Source organism: Scyliorhinus canicula, chromosome 4 (genome assembly GCF_902713615.1).
Source record: "Scyliorhinus canicula chromosome 4, sScyCan1.1, whole genome shotgun sequence".
Lineage (NCBI taxonomy): Eukaryota > Metazoa > Chordata > Chondrichthyes > Carcharhiniformes > Scyliorhinidae > Scyliorhinus > Scyliorhinus canicula.
In genome coordinates, this window is record NC_052149.1 from 190241424 (window position 1) to 190259762 (window position 18339).

The window sequence follows — 18339 nt, forward strand, 5'->3', positions numbered from 1 at the left end:
TCAATAGATTCATGCCTACTCATAATCAAAAAAAGTCATAGCTAGACTTCTGCAATTCTTTTGTTCATTCTGATGATGTGGCCATTGCTGACAAGGGTGACCTTTATTGGTCTTCAGTGGTTATTCTTGAGAAGGAAGACATTGAGTCAAATGGAAGATTCCTTTGTTCTGGATATTCTCTTCAGCTGGACCCATCCAGTTGAGTGGTGAACATTCCACAGACTTGAGCCTTGTAAATGATGGAAAGGCTTTTGTTGTGGGTGTGTGGATAGGGAAGGAGTGGGCAAAGGGGAGGCAGGAAGTGCAGGTTCTGGAGGGGAGGCACAATGGCGCAGTGGTTAACACTGCTGTCTCACAGTGCCAGAGACCGGGGTTCGATTACAGCTTTGGGTGACTGTGGAGTTTGCACATGCTCCCGGTGTCTGCCTGGGTTTCTTCCCACAGCCCAAAGATGTGCAGGTTAGGTGGATTGGCCATGCTAAATTGCCCTGAGTGTCCAAAAGAGGTGCAGATTAGGCACGGTTATGGGGATAGGGAGGGGACTAGGCCTGGATAGTGTCGGTGCAGACTCGATGAGCCAAATGCCCTGCAGGGATTCTATGGAGGATTTGAGCTGTTCGTCCGAGTACCCAAGTCTCTGTGCTGCTGTTGTAGTCACAATGTTGATGAAGTTAGTGCAATTAAAATACCTGGGCTTTTTCAAATATGCTTTCTTGGAATCTGGGCATCACTGGCAAGGAGAGCTTGTGCTGCCCAGCTTTAACTGCCCTTGATTTGAGTGACTTGCTAGGTCATTTCAGAGTCAAACACATTGCTGTGGGTCAGGAGTCACCTGGAGGCCAGACCAAGAAAGGATGGCGGAGCTCCTTTCCTGAAGAGACATTAGTGAACCAGATGGGTGTTTTGTAGCCATGGTGTCATTATCGAGACCAGCTTTCAACTCCAGGTTTGTTATTAATCAATTGAGTTTAGTTGAATTCAAATTCCACCAGCTGTTGTGATGAAATTTGAACCCATGTCCCGAGGGTATTAGCCTTGGTCTTGAGATTCCAATGACATGACCATTATGCCACCATTATCCCACAGTGGTGAACTCAAAAGGTATTGCTCTTGTGGGTCTTGACAATGAAGGTCATTTGAAGGTCAGGTCAGGCGGTTGGGCATTTTCTTATGGGAATTAGTCTTATTTGGCATTTATGTGGCCTGAATGCCAATATTTCTTGTCAACCCAAGGATGTGGCAGAATAGGAGATAAGTTTTTGAAAGCATTTGTAAAAAGTCAGAAGCCATATTCCAGCTCATTAGTAGCCTTTGGCAAGGCTGAAGTGGGAGGGGAGTAAGAAGTGACAGGTAACTGCCAGTTTGAGGCAAATGCTTCTGGCATCACTGATTTGTCCCCTGGAAACTTGGCCACAATATATAAATGTACGTTAAGAGACAACAGTCTTCATAATTCTTCATAGTGCTAACACTTGCTTTTAGTACTCTTTTGTTACAATAGCAGAAGTAAATCATAGAATACCTACTGTGCAGAAGAAGGTCATTCAGCCCATCGAGTCAGCACCGACCCTTCGAAAACCACCCTACCTAGGCCCATTCCCCGGCCCTATTCCTGCAAACCCACCCTAAGGGGCAATTTAGCATGGCCAAGCCACCTAACCTTATGTTTCAACAAGATTAGGGAGGATGGTAAAAGAGGTGGGGGGGGGGGGGGGGGGGGGGGGGGTGGTATTATTAATTAGAGATGGTATAACAGCTGCAGAAAGGCAGTTCGAGGGGGATCTGCCCTCGATCAATGCTGTCAGACAAGAATTGAAGTGCAGAAATTGGGAACATAGGCTGTCAGGGAAGGACACAAGTTAAATGTGGAACTTGTTCAAGGAACAGGTACTGCGTGTCTTTGATATGTATGTCCCTGTCAGGCAGGGAAGAAATGGTCGAGTGAGGGAACCATGGTTGACAAGAGAGGTTGAATGTCTTATTAAGAGGAAGAAGGAGACTTATGTAAGGCTGAAGAAACAGGGTTCAGACAGGGCACTGGAGGGATACAAGATAGCCAGGAGGAACTGAAGAAAGGGATTAGGAGAGCTAAGAGAGAACATGAAAAATCTTTAGCAGGTAGGATCAAGGAAAACCCCAAGGCCTTTTACACATATGTGAGAAATATGAGAATGACTAGAGCAAGGGTAGGTCCAATCAAGGACAGGAGTAGGAGATTGTGTATTGAGTCTGAAGAGATAGGAGAGGTCTTGAACAAGTATTTTTCTTCAGTATTTACAAACGAGAGGGGCCATATTGTTGGAGAGGACAGTGTGAAACAGACTGATAAGCTCAAGGAGATACTTGTCAGGAAGGAAGATGTGTTGCGCGTTTTGAAAAACTTGAGGATAGACAAGTCCCCCGGGCCTGACCGGATATATCCAAGGATTCTATGGGAAGCAAGAAATGAAATTGCAGAGCCGTTGGCAATGATCTTTTCGTCCTCGCTGTCAACAGGGGTGGTACCAGAGGATTGGAGAGTGGCGAATGTCATGGCCCTGTTCAAAAAAGGGAATAGGGATAACCCTGGGAATTACAGGCCAGTTAGTCTTACTTCGGTGGTAGGCAAAGTAATGGAAAGGGTACTGAGGGATAGGATTTCTGAGCATCTGGAAAGACACTGCTTGATTAGGGATAGCCAGCACGGATTTGTGAGGGGTAGGTCTTGCCTTACAAGTCTTATTGACTTCTTTGAGGAGGTGACCAAGCATGTGGATGAAGGTAAAGCAGTGGATGTAGTGTACATGGATTTTAGTAAGGCATTTGATAAGGTTCCCCATGGTAGGCTTTTGCAGAAAGTAAGGAGGCATGGGATAGTGGGAAATTTGGCCAGTTGGATAACGAACTGGCTAACCGATAGAAGACAGAGAGTGGTGGTGGATGGCAAATATTCAGCCTTGAGCCCTGTTACCAGTGGTGTACCGCAGGGATCAGTTCTGGGTCCTCTGCTGTTTGTGATTTTCATTAACGGCTTGGATGAGGGAGTTGAAGGGTGGGTCAGTAAATTTGCAGATGATACGAAGATTGGTGGAGTTGTGGATAGAGAGGAGGGCTGTTGTTGGCTTCAAAGAGACATAGATAGGATGCAGAGCTGGGCTGAGAAGTGGCAGATGGAGTTTAACCCTGACAAGTGTGAGGTTGTCCATTTTGGAAGGACAAATATGAATGCGGAATACAGGGTTAACGGTAGGGTTCTTGGCAATGTGGAGGAGCAGAGAGATCTTGGGGTCTATGTTCATAGATCTTTGAAAGTTGCCACTCAAGTGGATAGAGCTGTGAAGAAGGCCTATGGTGTGCTAGCGTTCATTAGCAGAGGGATTGAATTTAAGAGCCGTGAGGTGATGATGCAGCTGTACAAAACCTTGGTCAGGCCACATTTGGAGTACTGTGTGCAGTTCTGGTCGCCTCATTTTAGGAAGGATGTGGAAGCTTTGGAAAAGGTGCAAAGGAGATTTACCAGGATGTTGCCTGGAATGGAGAGTAGGTCATACGAGGAAAGGTTCAGGGTGCTAGGCCTTTTCTCATTAGAACGGAGAAGGATGAGGGGCGATTTGATAGAGGTTTATAAGATGATCAGGGGAATAGATAGAGTAGACAGTCAGAGACTTTTTCCCCGGGTGGAACACACCATTACAAGGGGACATAAATTTAAGATAAATGGTGGAAGATATAGAGGGGATGTCAGAGGTAGGTTCTTTACCCAGAGAGCAGTGGGGGCATGGAATGCACTGCCTGTGGAAGTAGTTGAGTCGGAAACGTTAGGATCCTTCAAGCGGCTATTGGATCGGTACATGGATTAGGGTAGAATAATGGAGTGTAGATTAAATTCTTCTTAAGGGCAGCACGGTAGCATTGTGGATAGCACAATTTCTTCACAGCTCCAGGGTCCCAAGTTCGATTTCGACTTGGGTCACTGTCTGTGTGGAGTCCGCACATCCTCCCTGTGTGCGCGTGGGTTTCCTCCGGGTACTCCGGTTTCCTCCCACAGTCCAAAGATGTGCAGGTTGGGTGGATTGGCCATGAAAAATTGCCCTTAGTGTCCAAAATTCTATGATTAACCTAGGACAAAAGTTCGGCACAACATCGTGGGCCGAAGGGCCTGTTCTGTGCTGTATTTCTCTATCTATCTATCTGATGTTGATCAGACTTGATGCATATTCATGCTGTTTCTATTGATGGGAAACTCCAGTGAATATTTAGTCATCGTTTTGCTTCTTAGTAATCATTGTTACCAATTCGCACGGGAGACGCCAATAATGTTGCTCTTTTTAATGAGTGGAATACTATCCCACCGGCATCGCCAATAGTGGGATAGTACCAGCCTCCCCGGACAGGCGCCGTACCAGCCTCCCCGGACAGGCGCCGGAATGTGGCGACTAGGGGCTTTTCACAGTAACTTCATTGAAGCCTACTCGTGACAATAAGCGATTTAAATCTTTAGTGTTGCCAAGTCTGGGGTATCTACTTTAGTCAGATATTAGTCTGACCGTTATTAATGAGGATACTGCTTTCAGAGTCGCCAGGTATTAAATGATACCACCACAAGGTTCAACTGGATATCGATCGAAGACCCAACAACCAGTCAGTTAGTTCAAGTTCAATAATAGTTTATTTACACACAAGATTAACTCACACATGCAACAGAAAAACACTACAAGCTAAATTATACCTAACACTACAACAACCTGTACTTAACTTCAAGCACCTGCTTTGGCAGAGGAACAAGGCCTTTGTTCGGATCTGGAGTGGCTGGGTCTGGAGAAGTAACTTCGGTTCTTCTGGGCTCATTCGTTTGGTAGCGATCGTTGATCTTGAACTTGCCTCCGGTCGTGGTGCTGCGGTTGGCTTCAGGTATAGGCCGGGCCGAAGAGTGCCGGTGTGCCAGGGCCAAAAGAGATCGAACACATGGCAGTGTCTCTCTTTATCCTTTGGGGGGGTTTGCGCTCTTTTGGGTGGTCCTTAGCTTTGGACCCAATAATTTGGCAGGCTTCGATTACTGCCTTCGATTTGAGCCAATAAAGAGGCGGGTGCCTTGATGGCTGGGCGTGTCCTGAACGCTCATTGACCTTGGCTGTTTGGGCTTCCTGGGTGGAGGAAGTGGCGCCGATCTGTATCTGATACCTGAGTACAAGTCTTTTGTCCTGGGGAAATGGGCCATTAGAATGCAAATCGGCTGGGGGTTTCGATAGTGTCTGATTCTCTGGTGGCAAATATACACTTCAGCTCTGAGTTTGTCTGGATCCTGCATTGGCCATATTTCCCGTGATTCTTTGCAAGTGGCCATATTTCCCTTTGTGAGTGGCTATCCCAAATGACTACATCATGTTCTTCCAAAACAAAGTTAATTCAGCGTTAATTAGTCATACAGAGATGAACCTGGCACTAAATAAAGATTGACTTGATTTTTTTACTTTTCAAAGCATTGGATCCCACGTTTTTGAGCTTAGGAGTAATCCGCTTAAGTTGGGTAATGGGGTGGGGGGGGGGGGGGGGGGGGGTAATATTGGGGTGTGATTCTGAATTAAACTTTCCAACAGAAATCCCATGAGATTTTCATTACCTTTTCGCTGGCTAGGGAAAAGTAGACCAGCAAGATGCTGGAATACATGAAAGTATGACCTAAGTGTGAGTCACTGCGTCCATTTACCTAATGGGAATCATTCAAGGAATTGCTTAGAAATCCTTAGTTTTTTCAAATTTTCCATGTGTCTTTGGGTTGTCCACAAGGCCACTCCTGCAAGAGAATGGCAAAATGCCAATTCCAAATTCTCCACTCTCAGGGAATGTGAGAAGTGCAGGCATGGCAAGAACGGGGAAAGCTTGCCCCACCCGACTCTTGGACTCTTCCCTGGACATCATGTTGGAGGCATGAAGGGAAGTAATGGCCCAGATATTCTGGTCTCTGCATCGACTGAGACCAAATCAGCCAACCTCCAATGTTTGGGAAAAGTCAGGTCAGAGCAATCAGTTCTCTAAAGATTCCACCCCAATCATACATCCAACAGCAGGACTGGACCCCAGGAATCCCAGGACCTAAAGTGGCCATCAGGACCCAGCAGAGGTCCCAGCATACTGACATCTGTGGTAATTGTCCGGAACACTTGAATTTATGACAGGCAATTACCCTGCTCCCTAGTAGCCTTCGTGAATGTCTCCTACTCTGAGCTGGAGTTAGATACTTCAGACAGTTCCGTGAGACTTACCTGAGTAGTTATCCAGGAAATGTTAAACAGAAAAATCCTAGTAATCATTCCCAATGACTGCCCCAGCACCCCCCTCCCCCGCCGAAGTCCTCCTGAGCCCCCCCAGCCCCCGCAATACCACCCGACATCCCAACTACCCCCCCCCCCCCACTTGACCCAACCCAACTACACCTCCATACAGACCGGACTATTCCCCTCACACCCCCCCCCAAACACCTGACTAATCCCACAACCTACCCTGACTAGCTCACCTGACTCGGCCAAACCCGACTACCTCCGACCCATCACAGCCACCTGCCACCCTACCCATCAGCCACTAGTACCAATCTGTCACTGCACCCAACGGCCATCCTCCCAGCTGCCAACCTACTCACATACAACCCTGCACATCTGCTACCTTACCCACCTGTCACCTCACCTACCTGCATCCGAGCCACCTACAACCTCACTCACCTTTCTCCCGTACCCTTGTTCACTTACCTTTCTCCCCTACCCTTGTTCACTTACCTCACCCACCTAACCATCCTACCGCCCAACCCATTCATTCATTCACTCACCCTTTCACGCATTTACCCATTCACAAACATTCACACTTGATATTTAAATTTACCACATGGCAGCTAGTACCATGGAAAAGGGGCGTGTCATCCAGCCCCACCCAACCCTACAGCAGTGCAATGGAACACTGCTGTCCGCGTTTCTGAAGGAGCTGGACTTGGAGGACCCAACAAGAAATGCGGAGCAGCGTATAGGCAAGGAAACGTTTGAGTAGAACAACTATCTGACAATGATTGACATTTTGCAGAAGATCTGGTCCAATCCTCCAGAAGGAAGAGGTGTGCAGCTCTCACAAAGCAGACATGACTGACGGTTGCTGAGGCTGCGAGCAGAAGGAGTGTGATACCACTTACCAGGATTCAGTGCCACAAAAGATTCAATGACCTCATTTAGTTTGGCAAGATGCCAATAGATCAGGTGCCCACCAACATTTTTCTGAATTGCCCAGCATTCCTCTGGACAGCACTCCTCTACTCAACACATCAGAAAACTCACTCATTCGTTTGTCTCCAGGCACAGCCATAAATCCCGACCTGAAAAGCCAACACTGACACTCACACTTACCTATGCGCCATTTCGCATCCATCCCTCACAACTGTACTCCCCAAATGTTATCGTTCCAGCCTCTCCACATGTTTCACTTCTCACACTCCGAACCCTCCAAATTCTTTCATTGCAGGAAATGAAAGTTTACAACTTCAATGAGAATCTGAAAAATGGACATGGTCCTGCAGCCTGATCACTTTGGAAGAGCTGCATTGGAAATCCTCCATCACAGGGGCACGGTAGCAAAAATGCATCCCATCTACAAGATGCCCTGCAGAAATTCATCAAGGCTTCTTAGACATCACCTTCCAAACCTTTGACCCCCACCATCTAGAAGAACAAGGGCAGCAGATACACCACCACCTGGAAGTTTCACTCTGAGCCACTTATCACCCTGCCTTGGAAATATATCATTCTTCTTTCACTGTCACTGAGTCAGAATCCTGGAGCGCCCTCCCTAACAGAGCTGAGGGTGCACCTACACCACATGGGCCGCAGCGGTTCAAGAAGGCAGCTCACCACCACCTTCTCAAGGGCAATTAGGGATGGGTAATACAAGCACTGGCCTAGCCAGTGAAACCCACATCACTTGAATAATTAAAGAAAGTATAGACACTGACTGGAAGAAATGGGACTCCTGGGGTGGAATTTTCACAGAAGCAGCTTTAGGTGTGTTTGTGGGGTTGAATGCCTTAAAAAGTGACACCAGGCCTGGATCCCAATATCAACACACCTACTTTGGGTTTCTTGAGGCTGGATTGCCGGTCAGAAGGGAGTCCCTGTTCATCTGCCTGGTGAGGCATTTAAATACCATAATAGGTAATTAAATTCTGTTTTAATCCTCAATTACGGATTTCTGAGCAAGGGCACTTGTTTCCCAACCAGTCAGTGACTCCGGCTTTGTCACCAAGATGAGTGCACAGTGAGAAGAGCTTCTTTACTGAAACTAACAAGACTGAAAGGCTGTATTTACACTGAACAGCTCCAGCCATGGCCAGGTGAACGATTGTTGTGCAAAGCACTTTTCTCTCTGAGAATTCTTGACAGGTGAGTGAAGCTGCTTCACCTGCCCTGAACTTCATTTATCTTCAGCTGCACCTCCCGACTGCAAGCCTTCACCAGTACATGGCAGCAACGTATGCAGCTCTACCTTGTAGCTCTGATGAGGGACAAGATGACAAGCAACACTACCACCAAAAATACCAGCAGCAGCAACATCAGCACGAGCACCAGTTGCATTCTGAGCACCGGTGACTCAGGACACTCAGGATTTCCCAGGATGACACTGCTGCCATATACAGCCTCCTGGAACAAGACCTTCTTCTCATTGGAACAGGTGAGCTTGCATTGGTAGTGGTCGATAAGGTGTCGATCACTCCCCACCCCCAACCACCCCCCACCCCATTCAACCCAAGGGGCGGATTCTCTGTTCCTGAGACTAAGTGTTAATACCGAGGAGGAATTCGTGGACATCCACAACAGCAAAACTGGTGTCGCACCTGGACCAATTCAGCGACTGTTGAGGGGCTCGCACCAGCGCCACGTGGAACACAATCGATTTCATTGTAGCACTGTAGGTAGCAGATGAGGAACATATCAGCCGTGATAGAATGGTGGAGCAGACGCGATGAGCCGAATGGCCTAATTCGACTCCTATATCTTTTGAATTTATAAACACCTGTTCACAATGTTACCACCTGCCTCGGTGCTCTGTCAGATGGGTGTGAGGGGTGGGCTAGTCTGGGCTGGCTGGATGTTGGGGGTGGGCTGGGCTTAGGGGCCGCAGTTCAGCCAGTGCTCACCCCTCCAGTGTTCCACCCCATCCACCCCCCCCCCCACCCAGGAATTCAATGGGACCGTGTGATGGAATGGCCAGCCCACATGCAGTGACCACCCAGTTGTCTGGTGAAAAGTGCTACCATGGGCAGGAGTCAGCGTTGTCGGTCGATCGATGCGGAGCACCAGCTCTCATCGCAGAGCGGGTTGACACCGTCCTCCATTCCGTGGGCCATACCCACTGTTATGTTCCCAACCCAGAACCTGCAACCCCATCATATGGTATGTATACATCACGGAGAGGGCTGCAGGCGGGGGCACAGAATGCAGTGCCGCTGCCCCTGGCCTTTACCCCCCACGAGTCGGTGAACCTGAAGGTGATCAGAGCGTCCCGTGCGCATTGGCCATGGTGCATACGTTGTGTGGCCTCCCTTGCCTTCCCAGGCCCCATAATCTGCCCATCCTCCTCATCCAATGAGGATTGATGTTCATCCTCCTCCAGTACATCACCTTCTGCTATGCAATTTTGAGGAGAACACAGCAGGCCACCACAATGCTATCCAACTGCTAAGCGTTATACTGGAGGGCCCCTGCAGAGCGGTCCTGAACCACATCTTCAGGATGCCGAAGCACTGCTCCTTCGCTCCCTTGGTCGGGGCGTGGGCATCATTCTAACGGATCTCTGCGTATGTCTGTGGCCTCCGGGTAGGCATCATCAGCCACGTCAACAGTGGATAACTCATGTCACCCAGGAGCCAACCTCCCAGCTGGGGGTGCGCCTTGAAGAGGCCGGAAATCATTGAATGTGCCAGGACAAAGGCGTTGTGCACACTACCCGGGTATTGGGCGCAGACGTGCATGATGTGCACCTGATGGTCATATATCAGCTGCACGGTCGTCAAGTAGAACCCCTTTGTGTAGAGTGGCCAGTCAACTGCAGGTGCTCATAAAGTGACATGCACCCGTCAATCATCCCCCCCCCCCCCCACCCCCACCCCCCACCCCCCCGGCCTGTATCCTGTTGATGGCGTCGAACCATGCTACCTGGGTATCCTGGTGGGCTCGTCCACTTTGAAATGGATGCTCTCTGGGCATTTAGGGCCTCCATGACAGCGCAGATGCACCTGTACACCGAGCTCGGTGAGATCCCGGACAAGCCCCCACTTGGCTCCTGGAAGGACCCCGTGGCATAAAGGTTCAGCGCGACCGTCATCTTGGTGGCCACCGGGAACGGGTGTCCTCCTCCATTCACCCACTGTGCCAGGTGTACCTGGCAGATATGTCGCACTGTCCCCCTGCTCAGCTGGAGTCTTCGACGGCATGCCCGGACCGGCAGATCCTCGAATGACAGGGGCTGCCGATACACATGAGGCCTCATGGAGGCCCTCCTTTGCACCTCCTCCTCCTCAGCCTATTGGGCAGCCAGATCTCCATCCTCAGCGGTTGCCTCCCATCATGCTCCACTGCTGCACGCTCCGTTGCTGCAGACTGCTGCAGCTCGCCCTCCTCCTCAAGCAGCTCCAGCTCGTACAACATTTCAGATTTTCCAGCCATTTTCAGATGACTAGATAACAGCATAATTCTTCCCTAATTGCTTCAGTTTTTAAACACACCTTTGAGCAAACTTTCTCTGATCCATCTCCTACAGAACCCTCAAAAAGAGAGGAATCCCAGAGGAATAGCCTTCGTTCATACAAAGGAGGCACCAATATTATTCCCTGGAGAAATTGCCAAAGAAAGCAGATGGGGTGCAGTCTGGAGAATCTGAGTAATTTCAGTTTTGGAAACCTCAAAACAATTTTGAAGTCAGTGGAAACAAACTCAGCAGCGACTGACAACAAACTAACAAAGTACATGCCCTGTTTAACAACAGATGAATTACAGTATGAACATGCACAAGCAACCTCCCTCCCAGCTCGCTAATCAATCTGAGGTCACCTGACTATCATTCACTTATATACCGATGATACACAGGGGCAGCAGGGTAGCATGGTGGTTAGCATAAATGCTTCACAGCTCCAGGGTCCCAGGTTCGATTCCCGGCTGGGTCACTGTCTGTGTGGAGTCTGCACGTCCTCCCCCTGTGTGCGTGGGTTTCCTCCGGGTGCTCCGGTTTCCTCCCACAGTCCAAAGATGTGCGGGTTAGGTGGATTGGCCATGCTAAATTGCCCGTAGTGTCCTAATAAATGTACGGTTAAGGGGGGGGTTGGGTTACGGGTATAGGGTGGATGTGTGGGTTTGAGTAGGGTGATCATGGCTCGGCACAACATTGAGGGCCGAAGGGCCTGTTCTGTGCTGTACTGTTCTATGTTCTATGAGACTCCTAGTGGTCAGTCGGTGAATTGCAACACAACCGTGATATTACGACATCCCCTTCCCTTTGAAGGAATAAATTAATATATTATCATCAATATATTTACATGAGATATCATTAGCCTGAGAGTCTAACAGTATTAATTGTTTTCTTTAAATATTTTAAAATCTGGTTTAACAAATAAATATATATAAAACATACACACAGAAGAACAGCAAACATAATATGTGAGCTGGTTTAGTTCACTCAGCTAAATCGCTGGCTTTTAAAGCAGACCAAGCAGGCCAGCAGCACGGTTCGATTCCCGTGCCAGCCTCCCCGGACAGGCGCCGGAATGTGGCGACTAGGGGCTTTTCACAGTAACTTCATTGAAGCCTACTCGTGACAATAAGTGATTTTCATTTTCATTTTCATTTTTCATTTCATTTCATGTACAAATAGTCCAAATCTACAAATTGAGTCGATCAGGTTTTCCTCTGAGTCTGGTTGATCTTCTCAAAGTTTGACCGGGCTGCTCAGATTCGTCATCCATCACGTTGTTGTGAAAGTCTTCTCTGGTTTTCAAGAGTGCTCAACAATTTCTTCTTAAAACCAACCCTTTCTCTGCCTGTACATTGTGGGAATGAGGGGCTACTTCAAGTACAATGGCTTTTCTCGACCAATTGCCTGAATTTTCTATTCTCACAATGTCATCACTACTCAGAGGTGGTAACATTCTAGACACCCTATCATAGAACTGTTTCTGTTTTGCTTTAATGTTTTGCATTTCCTGGAGTACCTCTGCATTCTCATCCTTTTCCAAATAGGGAAGTGTGCTACGCAACCTACTATTCATGAGTAACTCTGCTGGCGATCTACCATGTGACAATGGTAACGCTTTGTAACGTATTTCATGAAATATGGATCAGATTGGCTGTCCATTGCTTTCTGTAATGATTGTTTTACAATATGTACACTTTTTCGTTGCGATCATTGGGATCCATGCCTATATGAGTATCACCATTTTGTTGTTCCACACATACCATGGCATTTACCCCATTGGTAGGTTCTTCTATCTTCTTGACAAACTTGTGGTTTCATATCTGATATGGGTGGTAGGGTATAAATGAGATTGACATGCAGACCTACAACTTAAGCAATGTCAATACTTAGTTTATATCGGTGCTTTAGATAATGCATCTTCTTCAAATTGTACTTAGTTGGTGAATAGCAGTGCACTAAAACCTGTGAACACATCGCTGAATTTGCTGATAATGTTCTCAGAATCATTGAAGTGTTGATCCAATCCTTTTTGGATGCTATATGCCAACTGTACTAGACCTAATTCTTCACAGGACTGATGACTTAATAATGAATCTAAGCCTTCGGACAATGCAGAATCGGACAAAATAAATGGTGTTCTTCACCACCACACTCAGTTCACAAGCACCATAACCTTTAATGCTTGAACTATTATAATCTCTGAGGTATTTTGTGATTTCTTCCAATTGGCTGATTTTTAAAATCAGGCATGCTGATTAAATTGCTTTGGCACCAGTATCTAATTTCACTTGGACCACTGTACCGTTCACGTCACGTGGTAGCAGCCATTTGTCCTCATCAACTGCATTTACTTTAAATGGAGCATCAATTTGCATTTTTTAAGTGCGGGAGAATTTTTTGTGATGTTCCCTCACTGGAGACTGTGTCTTCCATTGTGGTACTGATCTGGGGTTGAACTTAGAGTAACATTTCTGAGCAAGGTGATTTTTGTTCTTTGCATCTGGAACAAAACTTGCCAAACGTTGGACAGTGTCTTAATTTGTGTCTTTGGCTACATCTTTCACACAGAACTATTTTGTCCTGATCTTTAACCGGTTTGTTGGTGTGCGAGCAGCTGCAGCAACTTTCCCACCATTTTCAGGAAGTATCCCACCTTTTATGAAAAAGGGCAGCAACCGGAGAGCTTCCCTCCAAGAATACATCACCATTACTGAGAAACATTTTAGAATGCTATGCTGCTAGTTCGTGAGCCTGACAAATCTTAACTGTTTGTTCCAAGGTCAGCTCCGATTCCCTCAGCAACCATTCCCTGGAATGGAAGATTCCATCGCAGAAAGAGTACAGGTTTTAACTTTATATCAGTGATGAAATGATTTATGGATTCATCTGTCTTCTGTAAATATGATCTAAACAGATAGCGTTCATAAATTTCATTCTTTCTGGGGGTGCAATGTTCATCAAATCTTTGCAATATTTCATTAAAATTATTCCTATCTTCATCATTTGCAAACTTAAACGTATTAAACGCAATTGCTTCGGGCCTTGCGGCTGTTAGGAGCATCGCTACGGTACACGATTCTGATTGATCTCCTAAATTTACTGCAGTAAGAAACAGACTAAATTGTTGTTTAAACACACGGCAGTTGCTGTCCACATTTCCATGACATTTGAGACTCATTGGTGGCTTCAATGGCTCCATGTGGTTCATTCTTGCAGACTGCAAAATCTTCAAATCTTTGTGGACCTCATAGCAGGCTGATAGCTTTTTCTCAGTGTTTAATACCATCCAACCCTGGTACCATGTATAATTACAATAATAATAATCTTTATTCGTGTCACAAGTAGGCTTACATTAACTCTGCAATGAAGTTACTGTGAAAATTCCCTACTCGCCACACTCCGGCACCTGATCATGTACACCGAGGGAGAATTAGGAATATCCAAACTACCTAACAATACTTCTTTTGGGACTTGTGGGCGGAAACCAGAGCACCCTGGAAGAAACCCACGCAAACACGGATAAAATGTGCAGTCTCCGCACAGTGACCCAAGCCGGGAATCGAACCTGGGACCGTGGCGCTGTGAAGCAACAGTGTTGACCACTGAGCTAGCCGGATGGCCTGATTTATATTACAAGAACACTTGTAGCTAAAGCTATAAATGATTTATTAACTTTAACTGTGGGTCAAATGTATATAAAACAATAGATGAACAGCAGTATGAACATTCACAAACTGCTATCTCTCTCCCAGCTCCCTAGTCAGTCTGAGGTCACCCGACTCTAACATTCATTTATATACTAATGAGACCCTTGGAGGTCAGTCAGCAAATTATAACACAACCATGATATCACGGCAGCTTGCATTTCATAAGGATGCTGAGTGGAGATTTGTTCAGGTACTGTGGCTATATTATGCAACTATTACCCCAATTGCATTTTCCTCAGGGCCTTAATAGCACATTACAAGTGCACAGACTCTCAGTGAAAGCACACATTCTTCTGGTCCTCATTAGAAATCATGAAAGGGGCGACAGGGTGGCACAGTGGTTAGCACTGCTGCCTCACAGCTCCAGGGACCCAGGTTCAATTCCACCCTTGGGTGACTGTCTGTGTGGAATTTGCATTTTCTCGTTGTGTCTGCGTGGGTTTCCTCCGGGTGTTCCGGTTCCTCCCACAGTCCAAAGGTGTGCAGATTAGGTGGGTTGGTCATGCTAAATTGCCCCTTAGTGTCCAAAATGTTAGGTGGGGTTACAGGGTTATGGGGATAGGATTGAGGTTTGAGCTTAATTAGGGTGCTCTTTCCAAGGCTGGTGCAGACTCGATGGGCTGAATGGCCTCCTTCTGCACTGTGAGCTCTATAATGCTATGAAGTAGAAGAGGCACCAAGCGGATCCCAGAATTCAGCTCCTGATTACAAGACGCACAGCACTTCATGCATTGCTATGGATGCTCAATGGCCTTCTGTTGGTTTAATTTTAAGTATAATGAATTGGCAAGCAAATTTCATAGCAGCAATGCTATTTTGTTTACCATTTATGTCATTTCAACGTGACAAAGAATCTCACTATTTCATTTTAACCCTTAATTTTAATAGCAGGAAATGCAAATGGGTAGGTTTTGAATGAGTTCAAATCTCACCCATACTGGGATTTGGAATATTTTCTAATCACCAACCTAGTGATATCTGCTGTAGTTTAAAAAAAAAATTCCGATGACAAATTTAATCTTGGTATGTGTGGAACACTTGATGTCATTACAACCCCAAAGACAGTATATAAAAAACCTCTCACCTCTTGCTTCTGCACAGAAGAATCTCACACCGAAGGGAAAGTAGGAGTGACTTGGTAGAAAAATGGTCAGCAAAACCTCAGTCACTGTTTTTTCAATCATTGCTCTGTGCCTGGTGTTTGCAGATGGTAAGGATCTTTTAGGATTATAGGATCCTTTTAATTCTGAATTTAACAGTAAAAATACAATGTTATGGATTACAATTCTGTTGTATTTTAACACAACTGGGTTTTACGAATTGTCAATGAAAGTTTAAGAGCCTGTTGTTTCCTATTGCAGCTCTACCACGCTTGCCTAATCAGAGACGTTGCAGATGCATTAAGCATGCAGAAGAGTTGCAACCATCTATGGGGATCACCAATGTTAAAATTTTCTTTAAACAGGGTCTGTGCCCAAACATTGAGATCATGTAAGTCACTGTTTTTCTTATTTACGGTTGTACTTAATAAACAGATATTAAGATGAAATGACTTTCAATTAATTGTGGTTTAATCTTCCCAAAGTGTCAACTTGCAAAATCGCAGGATATGCTTGAACCCTGACTCCAATGTCGGAAGGAAAATGATTGCTCTTATGAGAAAGTAAGTATGTAAGAAATGTAAACATATTTGTGCGTAATGTTGTAAACAGGAGCGATTTAACAGGCTAGATTGTTTACACAATTAAAATCAGTACAATCTAGGTGAAATCATTCAAAACAACATAAAAGATCAGAGATTTTAAATGTGAGTTAAGACGGATACCTCTTGCATTCATGTTTTCCACGATTTTATGACGATTGCAGATTTAATTTGCCTAAATTGGGCCATAGCAACAACATTAACCACAACCCCAGGAAGAAATGGTCTTATTCTGATGATTGTACTAGTTAAGGAAGGCTTTTAAAATTGTATTCATTTTCTTTGGCTCAACGGTACTATTAGTGGGCACTTTTTCAAAGCTCGCTATATTAATAAAGTATTTACTTTGCAAAGAAATGGACTGGAAACTGGAATATACCAATGAAACTATTAAATTGTTCAGTATTAATGTTTTTGTTTTATTGGTTCAATTTCATATTAATTGGGTTAATGACAATTGGAGACTGAGGCCCCTTATTTCTAATTTATTCTTGGGAACCTTGTGAGGCCAACATTTATTGTCCATCCCTTTATTGTTCATGAGAAGGTGGTGATGAGCCGCCTTCTTGAAATGTTGCATTCCATATGAAAATGTTGTTAGGGAGGGATTTCCAGGATGTTGACACCGCAACAGTGAAGGAATGCCGCTATAATTCCAAGCCAGTATGATGTGTGGCTGGGAAGTGAATGTGCAGGTGATGATGCTCCCATGCATCAACTCCCCTCATCTTTCACAGTGGTAGAGGTCACATGTTTGGAAGGTGCAGTCAAATGAGGTTTAGTTAGCACTACTGCTTCCCAGAACCAGGGATTCAGGTTCGATTCCCAGCTTGGGTCACTGTCTGTGCGGAGTGTGCACGTTCTCCCCGTGTCTGCGTGGGTTTCCTCCTGGTGCTCCTGTTTCCTCTCACAAGTCCTGAAAGATGTGCTTGTTAGGTGAATTGGCCATTCTGAATTCCCCCTCAGTCTACCCAAACAGGCACAGGAATGTGGCGACTAGAGGATTTCCACAGTAACTTCATTGCGGAATTAGTGTAAGATTACTTGTGACACGAATAAAGATTATCATTAGGAAAGGCTTTTTTTTGGTGATCAACTCATTTTCAACTGAATTAAAAAACTGTACTAGAAAAGATATCTGAAAAATTAATTACATTCGATCATTGGAATTATTATTTTTTCAATATACTAATCCAACATTTCTTCACAGGAAAATCAACCAGTGAACAAATTGCAGACGAATGGGAATTCTTATATTGCTGGCTGAGTGCTCCAATTGCACAGAAATTTGAAATCCATCTGTTCATCAGAAGATGCTTGAAAAAAATCATTGATTTCGTATAAGCTTTGAATTCTTACTTTTACATTTAATTAATTGAGCTGCCTGTAGCGAAAAGATTGGACAATCATTGCTGATTGACAACTCAGTGTCATTCAGGCACCTGTGTGCAACACAAATTGGCTGCCTCTTAAGCAGTTATAAAACCCCAATTTGTTGTCTTTTTCAGTGGCTGCACTTTTTCGTTTATAATTATGCTGACACAGATTTTGGTACAAATAAGCTATTTTAGATTAGGTACAACAAAATAATAAAGGTTTAAGCCTCACATTAATCCCTAGGATTCCAGCTGGGTTTTTTTGCCCAAAAGCTTTCAAGTTCCGAATTTTCCTGGTTTTTGTCACTGTTCATGACATGCTGTGACCTTTGAAGTGAATGGTTACTTTTATATTGTGTCAGTTTTATGGTATTCTTGTAAGAAAATATATTATGTAACTTTTGGAATTATTGTGATGTTTGTATTGTATTAAAGGACAATTGATGATCATTGATGGTGTTCTTGTATTTAATACATAATTGTAATATTTTGACAATCCAATTTGACAAATGCAGCATGCTTTATCAAATTGTCATTACTCATCATTTTCTATTCCGTTTTCAATTGGGTATAACTTGAATTAGCAAGAGCACCAAGAAAATTAAAAGAGACGGGATCTCACAAATTATAATAATAATCTTTATAATAATCTTTATTGTCACAAGTAGGCGTACATTAACACTGCAATGAAGTTACTGTTTAAAGCTCCTAGTGGTCACACTCCGGCGCCTGTTCGGGTACACATAGGGAGAATTCAGAATGTCTAATTCACCTAACAGCACATCTTTTGGGACTTGTGGGAGGAAACCAGAGCATCCGATGAAAACCCACGCAGACACGGGGAGAACGTGCAGAC

At 45.2% G+C, this 18339-nt stretch overlaps 1 protein-coding gene across 1 annotated transcript; it reads left to right on the plus strand.

Moving 5' to 3' along the window:
* The first annotated feature begins 15443 nt into the window (after positions 1 to 15443).
* Positions 15444 to 17933, plus strand: LOC119965247 (C-X-C motif chemokine 10-like). The gene is made up of 4 exons (XM_038795733.1): positions 15444 to 15615; positions 15767 to 15896; positions 15991 to 16068; positions 17318 to 17933. The coding sequence occupies exons 1-4, from the start codon at positions 15552 to 15554 to the stop codon at positions 17331 to 17333; spliced, it is 288 nt and encodes a 95-aa protein (XP_038651661.1). The 5' UTR covers positions 15444 to 15551; the 3' UTR covers positions 17334 to 17933.
* The last annotated feature ends 406 nt before the right edge of the window (positions 17934 to 18339 follow it).